General features: G+C 30.8%; 2 protein-coding genes across 23 annotated transcripts in view; one reads left to right on the forward strand and one right to left on the reverse strand.

Moving 5' to 3' along the window:
* Window positions 1-2932: 2932 nt before the first annotated feature.
* Window positions 2933-16665, reverse strand: LOC141456547 (influenza virus NS1A-binding protein homolog). The gene is made up of 15 exons (XM_074132683.1): window positions 16561-16665; window positions 16308-16468; window positions 12217-12353; window positions 10955-11139; window positions 9411-9609; window positions 8079-8255; window positions 7830-7958; window positions 7432-7549; window positions 6628-6852; window positions 6397-6543; window positions 5910-6005; window positions 4653-4778; window positions 4369-4542; window positions 4113-4283; window positions 2933-3523 (listed from the first exon to the last, which is right to left on the reverse strand). The coding sequence occupies exons 2-15, from the start codon at window positions 16342-16344 to the stop codon at window positions 3405-3407; spliced, it is 2040 nt and encodes a 679-aa protein (XP_073988784.1). The 5' UTR covers window positions 16345-16468; window positions 16561-16665; the 3' UTR covers window positions 2933-3404.
* Window positions 16666-24025: 7360 nt separating this feature from the next.
* shot (dystonin-like protein short stop) overlaps window positions 24026-24369 on the forward strand; it is a 187497-nt gene continuing 187153 nt past the window's right edge. For 10 of the 22 annotated variants that reach the window (XM_074132589.1, XM_074132591.1, XM_074132578.1 and 7 more), the window contains exon 1: window positions 24056-24261. In XM_074132589.1, coding sequence (XP_073988690.1) covers window positions 24159-24261 — 103 coding nt within the window. In that variant the 5' untranslated portion in view covers window positions 24056-24158. Of the gene's footprint in view, window positions 24262-24369 lie in introns of all 22 variants that reach the window. The other 12 variants (XM_074132584.1, XM_074132570.1, XM_074132582.1 and 9 more) reach the window with 5 other exon arrangements.

The following is a 24369-nucleotide window of genomic DNA, read 5'->3' on the forward strand; positions in this document are numbered from 1 at the left end:
TCTTAATTTCACTGAAAGGATGCTTTTTTTCTATTTAATAGTTAATATTAAGGCATACCTTAGATTGTGCATCATGTGTCCATCTATTTTGGAAAGTCAGAAGTAAAAACAACTGGAAAAAATAAGAATTTCTTTCTAATTTCAAAGGAAGGCTGCTATTTTTGTACTTGATAGTTAAGATTAAGCCCACTCTAGATTGTGCATCATGGGTCGATCTATTTTGACAACTCAGAAGTAAATACTACTGGAAAAACTGGAAATTTTTTTTTAATTTCTCTGGAAGGCTGCAGTTTTTGTACTTGATAGTTAATATTAAGGCCAACCCTAGATTGTGCACAATGGGTCGATCTATTTTGAAAAGTTAGAAGTAAAAACTACTGGAAAAAGTTGGATTAACTTTCTTATTTCACTGGAAGTCTGCTATTTTCCTACTTAATAGTGAACATCATGACCTACTCTAGATTGTGCATTATAGGTCGATCTATTTTAACTACTCCAAATTAACAACCACTGTTAAAAGACGAAATCTTCTCCTTATTTCAAAGGAAGGATTCTGTTTGTGTGGTTGACGGTTAATATTAAGGCCTACCGTAGATTGTGGATAATGGGTCGAACTATTTTGAAAAGTCAGAAGTAAAAACTACTGGAAAAAGTCGGAATTTCTTGCTTATTTCTCTAGAAGGCTGCTGTTTTGGTACTTGCTAGTTATTATTGAGGCCTACCCTAAATTGTACATCATGTGTCGATCTATTTTGAAAAGCCAGAAGTAAAAACTACTGGAATAAGTCGAAATCTTCTCTTTATTTCATAGGAAGGCTTCTCTTTTTGCACTTATACTTAATATTAAGGCCTACCATAGATTGTACATCATGGGTTGATGTATTTGGACAACTAAGAAGTAAAAACTACTGGAAAAAATCAGAATTTCTTTCTTATTTCACTGGAAGACGGCAGTTTCTGCACTTGATAGTTAAGATTCAGGACTATCCTGAATTGTGCATCATGGGTCGATCTATTTTGACGACTAAGAAGTAAAAATTACTGGAAAAAGTAGGAATTTCTTCTTAATTTTACAGGAAGGATGCTTTTTGTGTTTTCGATAGTTAATATTAAGGCCTACCCTGGATTGTTCATTATGGGTCGATGTATTTTGAAAAGTCAGAAGTAAAAACTACTGGAAAAAGTGGAACTGTTCTCCCAATTTCACAGGACGGATGCTATTTGTGTGTTTGATAGTTAATGTTAGTGCCTTCCATAGATTGTGCATCATGTGTCGATCTATTATGACAACTCAGAAGTAAAAACTACTGGAAAAGGGAAACTTGTCTCCCAATTTCAAAGGAAGGATGCTGTTTGTTTGTTTTTTACAAACGATTGACGAAAAATTTGATAATTGTTTCAGTGCTTTATACTGGAGTGTCGGAATGATTTGAATTTATGTTTATCACAGCACAATGCTGTGAATTTGTAAATTTATGACAGGATAAAGACCTTAATTGAATTCCTATCTCTGGATGTACATTAAATTGTGATAGTTTTAATAATATTGATGCTTTTGTTAGGAAGACCTAATAATTTACTAAAATAAACGCGGAAGCAAATTTTTTTATTTCAATTCGTCAGAAAGATTATCATTGAGGATCTGACAGTTGGCTAAAAGAAGTGAAGTATAAGAATAGATAATAATAGCTATCACTAAACTATCATTTTTATCTTTGTCAATAGCCCAAACGTGAAAGCCCAATAATAAACCTTTGGAATGTGCAATGGATGGCTTCCTTCTAAGTGCTTCAAATCAGAACTCGGTACTATTATGCACTTCTGGTATACAATACTAATTTCCATTTAAAGCATTGTTGGAATCTTAAGGGGGAAAAAATCGGGTTACCGAAATGTGATATTAGAGGAGAAGATTTGTCTCGTTCTTATAGAAAATATTTTTATTTTCTGGAAAACAGCTTTCCTTCAACTCCACAGTTTTAATCGTATTAGATTTTTCTTCGAAATAGTTGGTAAAGAATTATTCTTGGGTCTGATTTTGGAAGAAGGAAGTGACTGAATTATGATCCAGAATGGGATGGGTAAGACATCAAGGCACAAACTAATAATTAGCATCCAGTCTGAAATCTTTCGTCAAATTGCAACACCAATCCTCACTATACTAATGATGCTACCTTCTAATGTCTTTGTCTCATCATTTTATTGCCTTGGAACTATTATGCCCAGTAATCCACTGGAAAAGTTATGTAGGGTTAAACAAAATTTTTTTTAAAAATGAATATATTTAATATTTCAATAAATGATATTTCTTCAAACGTTTTTCTTAACATATTTTACCATTTCTTGTTTAGATTTTTAACGTAAATTCATCTTTTTTCATTATTTACTTATTTTTTAAAATATTTTCTTAAATTGATAAAACATCTAAGGTATAAATTTGCAGAAATAAACTATTCTTAAATGTTTTTGAGTGCGTACAAATAATTATTTTCTAATCTTTTTTAACAATAATAGTAATGTACAAATCTTTCAATTGTAAAAATTACATTTTTTTGTTTTGTTTTTTTAAATATGTTTTCATCATCAATGTCATCATACAAAAATTCAAAAAATATATAAAAATACTGATTTTTGTTTTAATTTCATATTTACTTTATATTAAATTTATTAGAATAAATATAAAAAGAAATGCATATTTGGTTGGATTGTATTTGGTTTTATTTTTCCTGTTACAAACATGTTTTAATTATAACAGAAAATACTTTTATCAATAGAGAAATCAGTCCAGTTTTTTTAATTTTTATTTTGACATTCCCTTTTATTTTAATTTATAATTAGCATTATAATACAAAATATAAAAAAAAAGCTTTTTAGGACAGAATTATGACAGAGTTTTCACAATTTCATGATTTTCTTTCCTTTAGAAAGACAATTTTTGGATTTTTTTTTTTTTTTTTTTTTAAGTAAAGGTCTTAAAAAAAAAAGTTCTTTAACTTTCAAATTTTCTGTGATATGTAAATCTGCCATTTTTTTTAAAAATATTGCCATAATAACTATATTTTAAAGCACTTTTAATTTTTTTTTTAGTGAAATAAATTAAAGCCACAACTCTTTTTCATTCGACAATATATATATATATTATTTGACAATATGTATATAAATATTTAGTAATAACAACATAATACTCTTTCAACTCTTATTTTTTAACAATAATCACAATCAATGAACCATCCTAACTTGTTTAAATAGTTTAAATTCATTGCAGCAATAACGGTGATTACAATTAGGAATAATTATAAATTACATTTATGTAAAATTAATTGATGAGAACAAGTTTTTTTCATTTTTGGCTTTTTTGTTACTAACTTTGTTTTGTTTTATTTATTTTTCTTAGTCTTAGTATTTTACAGTGATTCAATATTAGGCTGGGATTGATCTAATTTAGTCTTTTGAACAAGACTCAAAGTGGTCCATTCGTCTCTATCTGCGTATAGGATCTCTATGCTCTTCAAAAAAGATTTACCTGAAAATAATATTACAGTTGATATACTCCAGATAGTTGGGTACATCATACAATATGGATTTAAAAAGAAAATTGTAGTCGTTTTGGAGGAAAACTAAGAAAACCTTTGAAGAAATTTGCACTTAGTAATTCCTTTTTCTTCACCAACACAGAATGTTTGTAGAAATTATAAAAACATAGGCAGACTGAATGGAAATGAACACTTTAGAGCAGTGGATCCCAACGTACTAACCCCTGTGGATGAATTACAATATTTTTGTAGGGACATTAGGCTAAATTGACAGTATGAAGAATAAACTATCAATGCAGTATAGCCGTAAAATGAATTTTCTGGGCGAAATATTTCCGACATAGCCGGTGTACATGAAAATACGTGTACTATTTCCCTACAACAGGCAACAGTTCGAAGAAACACTCTTACGCGCGCGCACAGCTCGGACTGAAGAATATATTTCTTCAAATTTGAGCATATCAATATATTTTGCAATTTCGAAAAGGTGTTAAAAAGAAAGAAAATTTAAGAAACGATTTTTCTATTAATTACCTAGCTGAGGCCTGTGGGGATATTCTAGAAATGAATAATACTTACTAGAAAATCCGCCGACTGCGTATAGACAATTGTTTATTACTGCCACACCTAAGTTCGCCCGAGGAGTTGTGAGTTCAGGACCATAGGACCAAGAGTTAGTCTCTGGATCATAGATCTCCACAGAAGATAAAGACTGATTTCCATCCCATCCTCCGACCATATAGATCTTGTCTGGAAAAAATTTCCTTTTCATCTCAATTCAAGTCCCTCTAGACAATACTTAAGAAAGATTATCCCCCCCAAAAAAAGCACTTACTGTTAAACTCAGCTAAGCCAGCACCCCTTCTGGCATGCATTGGTCTTGGCCCATAAGACCAGGTGTTCTTTTGTGGGTAATAAATTTCGCATGAATCCAAAATATTCCAAGCATCACAGCCACCGACAACCCATATATTACCCTGGAAACCGCAACACCCAGCTTGATATCGTCCTGCAACAAAACAGAATATTATTCTCACCTCCACTATTCGTATTGTCGTAGCTGATTTTTTTTTAATTTAAAAATAGAAGAACCGTATATTTGTAGTGCAGAAAAATTACCAGTATGAAGAGGTGCAATGCTGAACCATTTATCAGTTGAAGGGTCATAACAGTCACACTGCTTAATCACGTTTTGTCCATTGAAGCCCCCGATGCAATAAATTAGATCATCTATTGCACACACACCTGAAATTGATAAAAAAAATACATATTCGTTTTTGTAATAGTTTAGTCCAGCCAACACAAGTAAACAATACCTAAGGTTTAATAATTAATTCATCCATTTTATACACGCGTGGACATAAATATATAAATGTATTATTTACTTTGCCAGTTCAAATCCCACTTGAAGCTACTTTTTATTTGTAAGAAAAAAAAACAATGTTAATAGTGAAGTAAATACTTCAGCCTCCCCCGTCCACGACCTAATGATGATGCCTGAATTAAAAATAAATGTGAAGAGGAAAATCTCGAGCTTTTCTCTTAAGGTATTAATTAAACTGATACATTTCTTTAATCTTGGAATTTCAAAATATATTTGTTCCTTACTAAAATTTCCTTATACATCCATGATTAAACCGGAAAATTCCAGTAAAAACTCATTTTAGACAATTTGCGTACTATTACAAAATTTATAGCAATAGTAACGAAAAGTAAATAATAATGAACTGATAATTTACTCAGTGCTCCATACATTCCTTTAAATAAAAAGGAAAGCAGTTTTCATAATGTCCTTTTTTTAGTCGACATTGTTGACTGCATTTTGAACGCAGGATCTATGATCAGATTTCTTTTTAATACTCATCAAACGCAATGAAGGCTTATTGAGTTGCCCCATCCTTGTAATTATTTATTATTATATATAATTCATCAAGGAAAATCACGTTTGCTCAGATATATCAGCGTACAAGTTTGGCCCGGTTATAGTATTGAATCACAAATGCCATATTTAGACCAATGCTCAAGGAGATGTGCTGGGTTTTATTTTCTCTACGTCATGTAAAGCCGAAGAATTAAACAAGTCATAAGCCTTGTGAAGGTTTCATCACAACAACTTCATTTTGAAAGTCTGAAATTTCTGAAGAAAATAACACGAACAAGGAGGGACAATTCCAAAATAAATATAAAAATGTTTATACTGAGATCTATTGCTTTTTATTTCTGCTAAATACGATAACTATAGTTAACTTCAAATTTAATCCACTGCTTTTAGTAAACCACAGCAATTAATAACCTCGTTGAGTTAAATCTTTGACTTAGTTAATAAAAAAAAATGCACTGGATAAAATTTAATTTTTAGTAAAATTCTAATAATACCAGTATGACTTCTAGATAAGGGCAATGAAGTAACCCTCTCCCATCTTCCGCTGCGAAAAAGTTCAACAGTTGATAATTCTTGGGTCCCATTACAACCTGCAGAAATAAACAAGATAAAAAAAAGATTATTATTATTACAAGTACACAATGTTGGATTAATTTATTATAATAATAAAAAGTAATGATTAATTAAGACAATTTGTTATTATATAACCCGTTTTAATAAGATGTAGAGAGATGTGTATTTTAGAGAGTAGGTTTTGTGTTTTTTTTTTTTTTTGCGTGTTGTAGAGTAACAAGTACTTACTGTAGGCAGTCATATAGATATATATACGATTAGAGGGAAGAGAGACACCCTTTGTACACGGCTGTTGTGTCAATAGGTTGTACCAATGTAAGAGGCGTGACTGGTTATCACATCGTTCAAATAGCACAATGTGCGGCCACAGTTACGCACTTACATAGCACTCACTATAGACAGACATACCAGCTATCGCGTAGACTTCTCCACTGCTCAAGATGGCAATGTTGAACCTTCCTCGAGCTTCCAGCATTGGCGACAATGATGCCCATGTATTTGTTTCCGGAGAATACAGTTCTACGGACCGTAAACATTCACCTCTATCATAGCCACCTATAAGTAAATTATTAATATGAAGTAAATAATTTATAAAATGAAATAAATACCATAAAATGGCACCAATAATGGTTTACTTACCGCAGACAAGTAATTTATCATGGAGATTTCCACAGCCAACTGCACATTTCACTGATGCCATGTTTGCTAGACCAGTATACTGTATCGGTCCATTTTTATTGTTTTTACAAACAGATAAGTTGTCATCTGTTGTTTCTTCATTGTTTGGAGGATTATATCTAATCACTATGGACGTAGAAATAAGCGTACCTCTACCCAAACAAGAAAGACTGAGCAGAGTGTTTTCTGAAATTAGAAAATCAGGAATTTCAAACATTACGTCAGGCTAAAATAATAAAATTCATTTAAGGACAATAATTTTTAGTTACTATTTATTTTTTATTTTATTATGGGGAAAAGTATGTCTTTTAAATAGCAGCTAGTTGTATAACCAGCTTTTCAGCCTATAGTGGAAGAAGTGGTAGAGTTACCATCTTTCATCTTCTGGGAAGAGACTTTCGGGACACGACAGCAACAAAATACTCTTACTTATGCATAGACTTAACAGCAAAGGATCTCCACTTCCGGGCTACCACTGCTTTATCAATATTTCATATTATATTTAACACTCATTATTAGTTAGTTAGTTCATTTAATTTAGTTAATTTGATTTCAGAATAACTAGTAGAATACAGTCTAGTGACGATACCTTAAAAAAGAATATGGATTATCCCTCACCTATCTCTCAACTCATCACGAATATATATAATTAAAATGGAACAATTGTTTATGCGGACGTTATTTTCAAGCAAAAGAGAAGTAAAATAACCTGATCCTAGCCAGTACAACCGGAACATTCAATTTAAAATAGTAGTTTCCTCTCACCAGTTACTTTACTGCAGGCGATTACTTTGCCATCGCAAGATGTGTCTGTATCATCATTGCCGTCTGAATGACTTCTGGAATATGCAAGTTTGCTGCCACCATTGTGTTTCTGCTTCTTCTGTAAAATAAATAATTTTGTGTTAGTAGACTTTCACTAATAGAACAGGATGCAGGTTACAAAGTTAGCAAAAATAGAAGGAAATTTACTGAACTACTTAAAAATTATAAGAATTTAAGATTTTTCTACCTCAATTTTATTTTATTTTTTACAAGGAAGCTGTGGCAAACAAGTTGACTTTATGAAGTATCTCTCTAATGTCCCCTCATACTGTAATTCTAAGTTAATTCATTAAATTTTATAAATCTTAATGACTAATAAATATACTATCAAGCAATACCTTAACACCATTGGTAGAGCGTGACAATTTTTTATAATCTTGCACAATATCTGTATCACTCACGTCACCGCATGGGATATCTGAACAATCTTGCAGAGATTTATCTGGATCTAAGTACAGTAGATGTTTCTGCAATAAAACAAAAAAGAATTCTGTCCTTATTCACACATATTGATAACTTTTGATGATTTCAAAGTAGTTGAATACAGTATTTCTTAAAATGAATTTGAAAAGATAACAATTTTATACCTTTGCTACAAAATCTTCAAAATTTTGTTCATCATAAACTTTTTTTAGCCAATCAAGTACTAAGATGGCAACTGAATCTGGATCGAGCATTGGTGAATCTTCTTTTGCATGATATAACAGTTCTATTCTTATACAAGGAAGATTCAAATAAACTGATGTTTTGCATACTTCATCAAACTGTTAACAATTTGAAATGTAATTTAAAATTAATAAAGTTTTCAAATATGTAAATATAAATTATGAAAGTATTATTGGTGAAGTATTGGAACAAATGAACTAGGATCTTACTAAAGCTTTGTTGATACAAATTTCATTTACTCATCATTTTGTAACAATGAATGTGCTCCTATAATAATAAATTTAGAGTCTTTACTATGTTAAGAAATATAAGCGACTTTTCGGTAATAATTTTAACCACATTGCCTTAAAACGTGCCGAGAAGAATCTAGCTTTATTCTCTTAAGGGAATGTACAAGAATTTGCCCCAGCTAGTTCATTGTGATCCAAATATAATACAATTCGTTTTTTTTTTCTTCTAAGCAGAGGAAGTCTGGTGCATAAATGAAGTCGATCGAATAATGTACTCTTTAAAGGTGCAATTTCAATTTTTATACATCAACTTGGCACTCATGTTCTTTGTCTGCACTTAAATAAAAACCACTTTTACGTAAAATGTGTAGCAAAACATTTTTTAGTAATGCTGACGAAACACATACATACAATCACTCAGATCCCAAAACATACCTACCAAGGTATTATAAACCATTTAGAACTCAAGTGACCTTTCTGTCCCATTGGTTCACTTCCTCTTGCGAGAAGGAATGAAAGTATTCACTGATTATACAGTACTGCACATCAAACACAGTAAAACCACGAAATTGTAGTTAAATAAGATCCTTCTGTTACAGAAATTCTACAGAACAAAGTGCTTTTTTAAAAATATTTTGTATGATAAATTCCTAATGGTAGTCCAAATTCCTCATCAACGTTTTTTCGCCTTATAAATTAAAAGAAAAAAAATTAAACAGATCCGTTCAAAAACAATATGTCCTTAATGGAATTGGATTACGTAGATAAGCTAAATAGAACAATTAAAATGCTGCCATATGTGATTAAACAAAAAAATCCTGTCATTAATTGTTCTTATCTCTTTCAAATAAGATTATAAGCTTTCTTATCACAATCCTATTGTTTGTAACTCAAATTTTTATAGGACATTTTAAAAATATTTTTTTTATCGCTGTCATAGAAAATATCAAGGCTATAGTATGTAACAATGGAATTATATATCTTTATTAAAATAATTGTCTAATTAATTAAACAATAACTTACATTATCTTTAATGAATGAATCAACTCTATCTAGAAACACTTGTTGTCTGGAAATACCAGTCAGACGTCTGATCTCTATACAGGAGTCATTTGTTAAATTCTTTACCAAATAGTTTGCACATTCTTTCGCTGGACGTTCCATTTTCAGTTGGGTAGCACAAATAAATACACTACGAACTTGATTTGGACTAAGTTCTAATCTGTAAAAAATGAAGAAAAATAAATAAATTCACTCTAGTACTGTAATTTTTACAGGTATAAATTCTGCGAACATATGAACTGAAAAATCTGGTGTGATCACTTCGTCCACGGAATAGACAACTCACAATGTGAACTGCAAAAGAAGTCGATGAGGTCATGACCAGCAGGCAGGGGAACATAATGACTGCCTAGTGGTAAATAGCAGGAGTCAGTGATTCTTTACCGGGAATTTAAGGAAGAAGACTCAGTAATGAAGAAAGATTTTGCTACCTTGAACTGACCCTTCCCACTGGACCCATTGCCGAGTAATCGCTAAGAAAAAGTTTAACTGTAGATTGCCACACTTAAAATTATCACTTTTGAGCAATTTTTGGCTTTAAAAGATTATCTTCCTAAAAGTTTAAACATTAACTTCTCAAAAACAGCTAACGGGGATTAATTTTAGAAGAGAAAGGATCTTGAAGGATGGTCAGGCATCCTGACAAAGAGCGAGGACAAGTTCTAGGTCCCTCAGCGAAGGCTTGTCGTTGTTTTTCGAATAACACCATTTATGTTCGGCCTTCGGTACTTTTGGTTTGAAAAGTAAGAAGCTTCAGAGCGGAGTGCGGCATATAAGTTTATTCCATAGAAGCCTCTTAGCTGGTCATGGCAAGCGGCTCAGCTCCTACCGATAAATGGACTTGTTCTGGGCCAGACCGAGTGTCCGCGCCAACAAAATACGGCTATAAAGTCTTCTTAAGAGCACCATGAGGACAGAAAACATTTCCATAGGTGTTCTGCGGTTGTGTGATCCAGCCCCTTTGGAAACGTGACAAGAAAAGAAGGCTGTTAAGTCTGATCACAGTGTTTTGCAATCGCTAGTTAACGATGTGTAACCTCAGGCACTTTGGACCAAGTACAGATAATACACAAGTACGACTAGTGGATACCAGTACTCTTGGAAAAAAGGAAATGTGCTCCTAATTAGACTTAAAAGGGTTGATCGTTACAAAGGCTCCTCTAAGGCTACCAGGAAGAGCAGAAATCATCCTCCCTTTTTTCCGTCGTTGCAATCCTAAGACAAGCCTTTTTGGCGGCTATGCTGGGGAGCAGGTACCGCGCAGTGTGCCAATAAAAAATAAATAATAAAAACCGGGAACTAAAGCTAAAACCGGTCTGAGGAGGAAAGTGACAATAAGGTTGTTTCGAATAAAGAGTTCACTAAATCTAGACTGAAAACTCCTCGCAGCTCTTACACTGTTCTTATAAAGTGATAGGCTACTCAACATTTAAGTTTATTTAAAGTAGAACAGTAATGAACAACTAACTAACAATAATAAAGAGAACTACAACAACAAAACTTACTTAGCTGTATAAGCATAATCCACCAATTTTTCCAAAGCAACCTTCTCATATAAACCGTTTAGTTTATAGGAGACAATCGCCTGCCTGTTGCTGTTCTTTTCATCTTCTGTACTGAACAGCTGCATTAAATGTGGTGACGCTGACGCTAATACAGCTCGATGGCCTGGGATTTCACCGTTTGATACCTGGAATAATTTAAATAAGAAAAGCCATTAAAATAAGAGTTTTCTGTCACTATCCATTGTAAAAAAAAAAAAGGCACTGTTGAGAATAAAGAACACCAAACCATTTATTTAAACAGCTGAATAAATTCTGTGGCGGTAACAAACAGCATTATAATAACTTACCCATAATAGAGTAACAAATTTACGACTTAGGAAACCTTGAGGTGATCTCAGAAATGAACTCACAAGAGACCATTGTCAACTTTTTCAAAAATTTGCAAGTCAGTTATACAAGTCTGTTAATACATTTATAGAAAAAATATAGTTTTTAAACAACTGCGTAAAATAAAGAGTCTAATATAGTGCAAAACCATAAATTAAGTATCGTCAGTCATTTATTAATTGTTGAAAATAGGTAAAGACGTTTTGTCGAAAGTAAAATTGAAGTTAATGTTCACATACTAAGTTGAAACAATCATTATAATCTTATTTATTCCTAGAAATTTATTACGTCAATTTCTAAATAATTTAATGGAAGTGATCGGTATCCCAATTAACAGACAAATCATCTTTTCTTTGTTAAAAAAGAATTAGTTCAAATATTAACACTGATTAGAAATTTTCTGGAAAATTACTGTTCTACTTTAAATAAACTTAAAAAAAAAAACCTCGACTATTTATCAATCAAACAAAGTGATGAAACAAATACTTTCTATTTATGTTTTAAATTAAATACTGTATTCAGAGAAAATGTTTTATGGATCTAATTTCAAAGTTTCCAAGAAACATGGTTAAGAAATTGTGTAGAAAATTTTTAATGGCTACAGTTTGCTAAGCGGGCTATCTCTAAAAGTGATTATAGTAAAGTAAAACTACTGAGTTACAAGTAAAAAAAAAAAATACTATCCATTACTGTTTCATTGCGGAGGTTTTGTTTTATCGGACAATTATTTTGACCTTTTTAAATACAGTTAGTTATCTTCAATGTCACACGAAGGTTGACAATACCTAAATTGTATAGTATAGAAATGTAAACTTGAAATATTACTATTGTAGAAGAAAATATAAAAGAAGTGATTATTGGGAAAATACACTTACATGTAAGATGACATCACAAAATGTCCGATTTTTCCTCATCATATTCAAATTATGTAATACACTTGATGGTAGATGATCATCTTGAAACATAAACGACGATTCTTTAGGTTTGGCCACTGCCTCATCTCCTAATTCACCTAATTTAGAAAAAAAAAGATATTTTTAATTTCCAAATTACTTTTAAGCGAGGCGTTTCATTATTACCATGTCTATTGAATTGCATTTTCACCGAATAGTTAATAAAAGTAGTACATAACTTTAACTAAATCAATCTGCCATAAAATTGCATTGTATTCTTTAGTTTCTGATGGTTAATTTATTCATTTATCATCTTTTAGAATATTTTGACCAAATTTAGTTTTGTCGAATGTATTATTGCTGCTAATAGAGTAGAGTGGGAAACTCAACTCTTAAAACATATCACGCAAAGGGTTCAATTTTCTCTTATTACATCAAATATATTTCTTGTATGTAAAAATTTTTAGAAAAGTTCATCATGCCGATTAACTGCTACAAGTGATGGCCAAAAAGCCAACGCTATCGACCCAAAGTGTAAAGACCTTTGCTAATGATAGTTTATTGATACTATCAATCGTCGGGTATTGTTTCTGTATTGAAATTCAATCGAAAAATAACTAATCAATAAGTTGTAAAACCTATCGGGTAAGTATGGTAGACGTTGCTTATAAATATTAAATAATTGGATGTGGCATTATGTACTTGAGTAAATTAAATGGAAGATTAACAGCAAATTGTCCGTCAATTAATTGCATCTATTTATGCAATGTATCTGATGGATCCGTTTCCTTCAAATTATACAAGAAAACGATTCAAAACACTTCGATTGTATTACATCCACAGACCTTTTGCCAATGGTTTACCAATTTCTAGACATTTAGATAGCTTTCTTGCTTATAAAACCTACATCAACAGCATTCGTCGAATTCTTCAAATCTCGTTGGCTCAATTTTTACAATGATAGCTTAAAATAAAATAAACTAGTTCCATGTTTGTAAAGATGTGTTGACATTAATGATCTTATATAACGATTAAATTGAACGAGCTATTAGTTGAGTTATTAATGATAAAGTAGACCTTCAATATTTTGTTCCAACTCAATGGAATGAAAATAGACAAAATACTAGCTGGACCTTGTTTGGAAAGGCTTGAGGAATTAATGGGTGACCTACAGAAACTATGTGAAAAGCTGGCTCTGATAAAACATGGGGTATTTTAACAGCCGAGGTCAAGATTCTTGACGTATCGGACAGCCTTGGAGTGACTTTGTTGGAAGTTTTCTCTTTAATCTAATAAATATGTAAAAATCATTGCATAAAGTCCCATTTTATTTTCGATTTCAATTTACATTCTTTTGCATTTGAGAATAAAAATTATGGTCATTAACTCGTAATTTTTACTTTTAAAATTTACTTCGGAAGGGCAAAATTAGAAGGATAGTTTACTGATTTAATTTAAGGGTAACTCAATAGGAATTATTTTAATTTTTTTTTTCTTTTCACTATTTTAAGTTTGCATAGTGTAAATTCCTTATTTAATGGGCTAATAAACTCAACATCACTGGGGATAATTAACCACCTGCAACATTAATTCGTTCCGAATTTGTACTGATTTCTGTCTTTTACAGAAGAAAGAAAGTATGACGTTCTTGTCCAAGTTCTAAAATTGAGGTTCCATCCGAGTTATACAAATTGAGTGTCTTGACAAACTCAATTCATTGTTTAGCAAATGGACTCTGAAATTCTCCGTGATTGACTGAAGCTCACACACACTCTTAAGTAAAAACGAATAATAGTAGAAAGAAAATCTCATGTCTAACAGCAGAATTGTAGAAACCGTTCAAAATGAGGATATCACATTAGTCCTTTCAGTCTTTTAATCTTTTTTAAACTTAAATCTCTGGATAAGAAACGAAGAAGCTTTCTTGCCGTTCTAAGTGCAAGAGACAAACAGATTTCACTAATTTAAATAGTACTAACCCATTCGAATCCCGGCATGGACAAACAAGTTTTTCCAGTTTACTTTTCTTCAAGCGACAACTTTCTCGAATCCTTGTTTTAAAACCTTTAACTCTCTTATTAATGAAGGGACACTTATTAAAGAACATTGACTATATTATTAACGGCAACTCTACAAGCGATTTTTATTGATTTGATTCGATTTCTTATTATTGAGACCTATATTACTACATATTTATTTAATTTCCCTTAGATCGATATTAAGTAAGATTGTTTGAAAGAAATTGTTGAAAGACGAATAATAATGAGAGAAACCTTGTAAAAAATTTTCTAAGTACACTGAATATTCTTTAGTCACGCAATGTAATAAAAAAAAGTTTGATTTAACATAATATCTCTAACATATTAAGTTAGGTAGTGACTGATGTCAAACTAGTTTATTTTTTAAATTCTATATTATACAATAAAAAACATTATTGAGCAACTTAAAAATAATATAAAAAAACTTTAATTTACATTATTTTTTGGCAACAGTACTCTTTCCGGTCATTGACTGTTAAATAACAGATCAATATAGTTATCTTCTTGAAGAAATTTGGCCAATTACTAAAACTTATGATTTTAAATTAAATGTATTGCTGATTTTAACGAAATATACTTTACTTTTGAGGAATTATTACATCCGAGAGAAGCTTTCCAATTCTATATCGGAAATTAATGTAGATCGTTTGAACAGAGTGACGTGTTTGTATAATTATTATATTTTATTACATAATTACAATATTCATAAATGTCAATCAAGTTAATTACTAAAATATCGATTGGATTAGATGAACATGGGTAGTGATTATAAAGTTAAATCCAAAGCGACATGAAAAATCTATATTGTAATTTCCTCAAGTCTTCAGCTTCGTAGTTTGTAAAGAATACTAATTGTGACTTAACGGAATGAACAATTTCCAAATAAAGTGTCGTGATTTCATGATCGTAGTACATAAATTTAGGGGCGGATGTTGGTCTACTGGTCAAGCGCGTGGCTTTGTGAGTGGGAGATTTTTGCAGCCTTAAATTCAAAACTATTCTGAAAGATTGTAGCTAGCTGCTTAGCTTTACCAAGATATCAAACCTTGTATCAGCACCGCAACTTTGGCTTCCACCCTACCACAAACTTTAAATGATCGTAATTCCAAACAAAATCTAAGAATGGCAAACCACGCCTCTCTGCCCAGAACATTAAGTACATTTTAAAAATTGAAGTAAGAGATCGTCAAATGAATGAAGTTCTTTTATAGTTCTTTAAAAAGCAATTTTTAAGAATGTTTTCAGCATTAAATCTTAAATGAATTAGGTATTTTATCAGGCTTTGAAATTTCGCTGAGTTTCGAGTAATAATAAATTTTTTCAATGCTTCTTTTTTGACACCACTATTCAAAATAATCTTATTCTGAACCTGGAGTAAATCTTTAGTTACACTTTCTTTTTTTTTCAGGAGCAATTAAATTTATTTCTTAAAGATAATCAAAGAAAATTAATCATAAAAAAGAGCGATAATAGTTACATTATTTGAAAATAAAGCATTTAAAAAAATTATAGTTTTATAAGAGATATTGTTAACAAACATTAGGCAATATGCTTAATAAAACAGAAATTATAACAGCAACAATGGGAAACTCAATAATATAAAAAATAGGATATTGCATGTTGGGGCTTTTATAATCAATACTAAAATACGAAGGTAAATCTGTTTATTACGTAGATATAAAGAAAATAATAACTTTAAGGTTGTACCAATTAGAGTTAATTATCGCTATTCAAAGAACAAAAAATCTCAGTTTTTTTAATTTAAACAACACATTCAACATAACCTAAATAATTTACAATCAATGTAACTAAAGGCAGAGCTTCCAAAAAAATCATTATATGAATGGGACAACGTGATGTTTGGTTTTTAACAGCTAATAATCAAAATAAACGCGATACAATTTTATAAAAACAATTTATTTCCTTACCGGGTAATGCCGACAACACTTCTATCTTCATATTTACTAAATAAAAATGAACAAGATACTGCTAGTGTGACTGCTAAATTAAAACTGAAATTATTTTTATACTCACCTGGTTGTTCTTTGAAGGCGTTCATTTTTGTAACCATTTTCCAAATTGGGCCCGTGCCGAACTTGAATGTAGAGCGGTGGTGTGCTAAATACTCACGGTGTACGACTTCGACACGTTAGCTTCAGCCATTGTACTGCCAGTTCTGGACAATCCCACTGTTCCTACCAACGCAATCAATAGTTGTCATAAGTTACGGCGCACATTTTTCAAATACAGCCGCTTAACGTAGTTATTGTAAATACTTTTTACTTACACGTTATATAATTAAATAAATTAAAATAGCTATGAATACTATAGCGTTTGTTTTGTAATATTAACCAACACATGGCTTTGTTATTAAAAAAAAATATGGTTCTTAATTCAATTTTAAACAAAAACAAAAAAATTGGGAAAATGAAATGTAATATGTACTAACAAATATGCTGCTTATAAAATGTACATATAATACAATTACACAGTCTTATGCAAGAAGCAAATAATAAATATGCTTGTGAATCAATACTAATTCCTACCAAGTTCTGTTTTAAATTGGAAATCAAGGGCGAAATAATAGGATTTCAAGAATATTTTCATACGAAGGAAAATGTATTCTTTACGTTCTTATAGCAATAGAAACTCAACTTTTAACTTTCTTTTACCGAAAAAAAAGAACAGAATTTGTATTTTAAAGTTAGTTATCATCAATATTTATTAATAAAATAACGCAGTTGCAGGAAGGCTGAAGCCACTGCTTCCCCATGTCCCAGAAATCAATATTCTCGAAAAAAAAGTTTCAAATCTGACCCTTACCAAAAGAATTCCTTTGGCGACTAGTTAGAAAATTAAAAAGTCGAAACTTCCAGTTCACTTCCAGAGTAGCACTACGGGAAGTTGCAATTTTGAACGTCAAATGATAAGATTAATCGCAGGTAACACACAGTAAATTTTAGAAATTTGTTGCAGAAATGTTAACGTAAGGTAAGTAATTAAACAATCTCGATTAAAACCCCTCTCATGCATAAACAATTTTTTTTTATGTTTTAGAAAATAAATTGTTACTATCGGTCCAAATTTATTGCGTCGTCGTGGTTTTCTAAGTATGGCCTTCAAAAAAAGTAGATCAATTATCTCATTTTAGTAGGTTCTCTTTTATTTTATTACAAAAAACTAACAAATTTTACTTTGATTTTTCCATCCCATACATTACATCTTTTTTCTCCGTTTTCATTTTTTGGAGCTCAAATAGAATAATCTATCCAAAAATAAATGTAAATTTACAGCAGTTTTCTTCTGTGTTTCCACAGAAAATTTGAATGGATTATGAATGTACTTCCATTTTTTGTTTTGAATTTTTCTTTAAAGATTAGATCAGAACGTCGGGGAGCTTCCTTACGAAGTCCGAAAGAAGCTTGGTAAGAGAAACTTCTCTTTTTTACAAAGGCTAGCATTTTACCACGTTGTTTTTGCTTGCCATCTATTTTGGTCTCTAAGGTCTAGAATCTCATTGTAGCGATAGCAACACATGAGACGATTTCACGCCTCCCTCATTGTCTGCACAAGTGCTGGATTCGCCGTTGTAAGAAACCCTCTGGAAATGTTTTCTAAGCCTATCGTCTGTATAAAAAAGAGCCACATTAAGACTGGGCACTCAATCTGGTCCAAGATAGTTGATGAGGTATCAATGTGGCTGCTAGAAATGTAACAATTGCCTTAACTAAACGAAATGGGCCTATTTTGTCACATCAAAAAATTAAGCCGGTATCTGGAAGGGTGTCCATGGAACCAGTCTTCTCTCTAGGTCCAATGGAGAGGAATCGCGTACAGTTAGATGGCCAACAACTGCCCAAAAGGCCTCTTTGGTCCAAATTTAGGAACCTGACATGCCAGATCTTGCAAACTGTTTTTCCCTTTACCTTAGTTCCCACTATTTCTTTATTATATCACTACCAACATGGAGATGGGAAGAACCCTGGCTTTCGCGCCTTTAATACTCATAAAATGAAATATTCATTTATTTTAAATCTTATAAATATTATTTTAAAGTACGAGGCTATAGTAAGAAGTTCAAAAGATAAGTTTAAAGTAAGAAACTCAAACTTGGTGTTTCTTTCTGATACTGCAGTCAGCTTGGTAGCCGCAATGATTTCTTTTTTCTGTTATTTTGACTTTATCTGGGTAATGAGCTTAAATATATTTATTTAATATCTATATTAAATATAATAATATATATTTATAATAAATATAATATCCATTATTATTAAATTATTTTACTTATTTATATTTTTCAATATTATCAGTACTTGCACCCTCTTCGAAAATATAATGCTCATGTACCAAACATTTGTTGTACAAATATTTAAGGCTTTACAATGCCTTCTAATTAAGTGTAATGGGACAAGCTGAATTAAGAATATTATAAACCCATCTCTAAAAATACATCATAACATAATTACGTATAGATATGATCTGTAAACAAAACAATGTTCCCCCCGATGGTTCGTTCTTCCATTGTCATGTCGCCTACGGGTTTACTTACTTTATGTTAATAATTCATACTAACTCATATCAGAGGTGTACAACCGTATGAGCGTATAGCTCATTTCAGTTTGGCAATATTCCATTTTGTTACTCATTTGACCATGCCCTTTATTTTGCATTCGTTGCTCCATTTTTATTTATAAGGATGTAATGTTTACTCTACTTAATGATACTACTCCTTTCGCTTCTAGAACGTAAATAAATAAATCTATATTTCAACTTTAACATAATGTGTAATTCATTTTCAATGTATAGCTGGCGTTATTAATGAAGAAAGCAAGACATGTCAATAATAATAATAATAATAATAATAATAAAATCCGTGTCAATGAAATGAATACTTCAAGAAATTTATCTTAAATCTTGTGGACAGAAATTTAAAGTTGAAACTGTTGTTAAATCATTATTTAATGAGTTTTGGGGCCAAATACTTCATGGAATACTGACAATTATTATATTTTGCAACAACTTAATGGAAGGACATTCTAGAATAGTCGTAGACAGAATCTTAATTACAGTGACGTTTGTGACAATTAATAAATATAAATTCTTATTGAATGACTGGATCCAATTAGCAGATATGATCAACTGATAATATGATCCAGTGGTGTCTCTATTTAGCTGCGCGAAGTTTATACAATTCTCTATATGTGATCCACACGTGAATTTCTATACAAATTGAATTGATTATTCTCTCGAAAACTAAAAGTTTCTTCTAATATTAAATAACCAAGTTTTACCTAATATGTTCATTCTTTTTCATTGAATGTTTTTAATAATTATATAAGTTAATTATCCACATTGTATTAATACAAACTTATTTTAGGAAAACTCATTATTATTTTACATCAACTTATAATTTTAGTAATTTAAACTTAAAATCAAGACTCTTCGAGAACAAGTTTGATTAATGTTTGGTTAGAGATATGCAGAATAATAGTAGCATATTTGTATGTGGGAATCTGAAGTCAAATTATTTTTAAATATTGAAATCAGCTTGAAAAGGAAACTTTATTAACGGACGTAGCAGGTTTAGTGCTTTAATATGAGCTGTTTGAAAACACAACGCCCTCAACCAAACATTCTTACTTCTTTTACTGAGTTCTTCTGGGTGCTGTTTAAAATCTACTTCTTGTTATATGTTCTCAAAAATTAATGGTGTAGCCAGTAACAAGATACGAGTAGTTAGAAACTATTCATAAAAGAGGGTATGGGTTTATTAAGAATAGAAAAAATCTTCATCCTATTTCACATAGAATTGGCCAAGAGCCCATTTGGATGGCAAAATGTAATACATTTTATCAGTGCAATTTCACTAATGAAGTCCAAAAAGAACTTTTATTAATAAAGAATGGGTTCAACTAAGAGATGGAATGTAGCCGAGTTTATGTTTTATTTATAATTTAAAAGGCATTAACACTTGTCTTACACAGTCGGCGTGTCTCCATTTTTTTTTAACAAACTTTTTTTTAGCTTTTAAATTACGCTTTTTCTACACATACTCCAAAGTTGGCGTAGTTTTCTCCGTCAAATATAGTATTGAAAAAAGTTGGAGAATTAACGGGAATTAAAAACATTTTTTACACTTTTAAAAAAAATTATTCTTTCAGTCACAAAATATGTTAACTGAGATACACCAACGGCTATCTATGCAATTATTTATTCGCTTATTTTGCTCAAAATTATCCCCTATTTCCCTAAAACGTTAACAATTTTTTTGTTTGTATATGCTACAATAAAAATACAACAATATCCTCTTAAAAGATTGCATCATTTCCGAATTCCATTCCAAATAATTGTATATACATCAAAATAAAAAATCATGTTTTACCCTTAAAATTATGAAATATATTTAGGAAATCTTTTTTTAAATCAATCTCTTACGCATTGAATGAAATAAAATTAGGAACAAATATGAAATTAACTTTGAAGAACTGCTTTAATTTCGAAAAACAAAAGATAAACTCTAAAGCTTGAAAAATGTTTCCTGATATTCATTTCGTTTTTCCTAATTTTGTAAATGATTTTTCAGTAATTCGTGATCTTAGTCAGACTCATTGCGCGCCGCAGCGGCAAAATATAGGGGATTTAAAATTGGTTCATTCTAAACCTGTTCTATAGTAGAAGGTATTCTCCTAAATGGCTTAGAAAACCAAGAAAACCTCTAAAAAATTAGTGTCAATAGTTAAGGTGATGGAAATGAAATATTGGGGGAGATGTGGGAGAAAAATAAGAGAGGGCAGGGTACAATTTGAGAAAATAAAGAGTGAAATGGAGATAAGAAAGGATATCGTCCAGATAGTAGTATTCTGGAAGTTGAGGTGGGTACGGTAAATATCCTGACTGAGTAAATGGACTGAGAGGGTACAAAGAAAGGGAAGGCCAACACGTTGTTGGGTAGAACAGATTGCAAGGAGAGGTTGGGAGATGGAGATTGGAATAAGATGTTGTGGGGAGACCTGGCTTGAGGTGAACACTCAAAGAAAACTACCGTAAAAGTAAGTTATCTGAAACAAGAGAATTAGGTAGAGAATTATATCTTTTCGTAGAGTAGTAAACATAAAATTGTATTTCCTCTGTCAGTAATTCGACAACGTAGAACAGAATAATTAAATGATTTTGTCTTCTCATAGCGGTTTATTTTCTTCAATTCTAAACATTTCGGATTTTCATCCTCTTTCAGAGTTTGGTCCATACGTTCATTGTGTTTTGTAATAATATAAAATAATATTTCGTTTTTATAAATTAAAAGTTAATTTGTTTAAATTTTAAACGTATTTTTAGGCTGTTTGTTATCAAAATCGTTGCCAATTAACTTCACTTTTATTGAACATTGAACGTCATTTTGCCGTAAAACTTAAATGTAGAATAATTTAAATATGTACTTTACTGTTTTTAAATTGACATTTTTTTAAAAACCCTCCTGTTACTTAAACCTAAAACAAAATATTGAAAATTTTAGAAAAAGAGGCAGTTTTAGCAAATTGCTACTGACAAATGAAAAATGTGGATTTTGGAACTTGATCTAAAAAAAAATATTTAAAATTTTTCAACTGTAGTTCACGTATTTGCCACTAGATGGTAGGCAAATCCACTTTTTATTTGGAATAAAATTAGTAATTGTAAGCGGCTAATTCGCTAAGGAATTATTATTATTTTTTTTTAATGATTTAAGGCGCGTCAACATCTGTGGTTATTGGCGCCCGGAGCTTTTTTCACTGAACTGCCGACCTCCAGACAGTGTTCTCTCGTTATAGACAACCTGATGCCTGAATCTTTTTTATCATTAGCAATGCAGCAATGTTGTAGTATGTACTTCAATTTTTACATAATAAAATTTGGACCAATTAATTTAAATAAAAACATATACTTGAGTTCATTCTATACTACACAATCTTAGCAATCTAAACCTTACTTTTAATACAACTGAAAAGTTATTAATTAATTGATATTAAGAGGCATCTTAAAGTTAGTGGTTTTTTGGTATAATTATTAAGTGCCAAAATTAAGGCGATGCTCTGCCCTTTTGCCAATTCTCAAATCTAATTAAGCAAGAAAAATGTGCGCGGAAAAGGTATGAGTAACAATCTGATATCTTTAAAGTGTATTTTTATAATTTTATTAATGCCCGTTTTATTTTCCTTATTTGGAAACCGGCTGTTACTTTTTATTTTTGGAGGCCACTATTTAAAGTATTTCACACGTTTTGAATTTATCATTCGATTTTTTCAATTTTAAAACATTTGATGCTTTGTTAAAAGCGTAACTTCCAAATTTATTTTTAAACCTAATTTTAAGAGTACTTGGTTTGCTAGATGCCACATTAACTGAACAGTAAGAGGCGAGGCTGCAAAGTTAGACGTTTTATATTACTGGAATCGAATCCCGGCTTGAACTGAGTTTAATTAAAGTTAACAAAGAGATCTGTAAATTGTGTTTTGCTTTTTGGCTCCTTCCACGACACCTTAATAGTTAGGTAGACGTATAGCTCGCCTGAAAAAATAGACGTTACTTTTATTTGGTTCGTATTGTTCACTGTAGATAAAAGAGCGCCATTATCTTTTTCAAGAGGGTTGACTTTCTGATCGAATTGGATTCTTAAATGTGATGTGTGAATTAAACTGGTTTATCAACCGTCTAACTATATATTCAAGGTAATCAAAAAGTTTCTGTAAGGACATTAGAAATTTGGTTAAGAATTTCATTCTCAACACATAGTGTACAATAATCGTTCAGAATCCTTAAGTGAAAAAGTGCAAAAGGTTATTTCATTCAATTATAGTGTATTTCATTATCATAATTGCAAAGCTCTATTTCATCTAGAAGAGATAAAATTGTGTAAAAAAAGTGAATAAATTAAGAAATACCTAGATGGTAGCCTGGTTTCGCAGATATAAAAATGGGAACTGGTCTAGTCATCAAAAATTCCAGTTTCTTAATATTGATTATTGATTTAAAAAAGCATGTGGTCTCCTGGAGTTCCTAGTTTGTGGCGCTTCTGGTGGTCACTTTTATAACTAGTTGTAATTTTGATTTGATTTGGTTTAAGAAAATGTGTAATATTTAATAAATTTCTTTGAAATTCTTTGAAAAATATAGAATATATTTTTAAAAAAATTATGGTCCGCAAATACTATATTTTTGTTATTTTTTGATGACTAAACTTAAATTACAGTGATTAAATACAATTATGTTCTGAAAAAATTAATTTTCTACTACTAAGAATTAATATAAAATCTGATTTATTTTTTTAAAGAAATATATTATTCTTTCTCTGATTTATTATTTTTTCTAATAATTAAAATTTGTTTTTTGTTAGAGAGAAATATTATAGATGGACTTTATAAATATATTTTTAAATGTATTTTCCTGATTCAGCAGATTGATTTGATTAAAAAATTGTTATTTATTTATTTAAAGACCACGGATCAGTTTTTTATATTTCATTGATGAATTTAACACATCTTGTAATTGTTAGGACATACATATATGGTTGTTGGGTTTAACCCATGGGTTATGTGCTATTGTTTTTGGTGAATAGCAGTTTTACAGTTTGAAGCAACAAACTTTTGGATTGATTATGAAACTGTAGTTCTTTATCAAAATTGAAAAATTAATTTAAAAATATCAATCTAAAATTAATTTGAATTTATTTCGAGCTATTGAAGCGCTCCTGGTGGTTCCGTTTGTAGATTCCTTGTATATTGAATAGTTGGCTAGTTTGTGCCCATCGTTACGTGCCTTCGTTCGTGAGTGATTCTAGTTTGTTGAATGGACGTGTTGAGAGGTTTCTTGTAATTTATAAAATAAATATTGTGCAGTTATTATGTCAGAATGGACTTTGAAAATGATTTCTCCCTCAAGGAATGGGCAAAAGATAAGCCGCTGAGTATTCTACAATTGGACCCAGCGGACAGAGCTGTTCTTAGGATAGCAGGTTAGTGTTTTATGTGGTGGGGTTCTTTATTATTCTAGGTTAAGATACCGGTATTTTTGTTTTTATTTTTACATTGTGCGTTTATTTTTCTTTGAACAATTTTCTATT

Source organism: Rhodnius prolixus, unplaced genomic scaffold, assembly GCF_049639745.1.
Source record: "Rhodnius prolixus isolate KJV_2025 unplaced genomic scaffold, Rpr scaffold_4, whole genome shotgun sequence".
Classification (NCBI taxonomy): Eukaryota; Metazoa; Arthropoda; class Insecta; order Hemiptera; family Reduviidae; genus Rhodnius; species Rhodnius prolixus.

Coding starts and splice junctions, on each gene's coding strand:
- LOC141456547 (XM_074132683.1), bottom strand. CDS start 16,344: ATGGTTACAAAAATGAACGCCTTCAAAGAACAACCAG. Junction 7,550..7,829: donor GCTCTACCAATGGTGTTAAG/GTATTGCTTGAT, acceptor TTTATTTTACAG/AAGAAGCAGAAACACAATGG. Junction 3,524..4,112: donor CGCAGTCGGCGGATTTTCTA/GTAAGTATTATT, acceptor TATTATTTTCAG/GTAAATCTTTTTTGAAGAGC.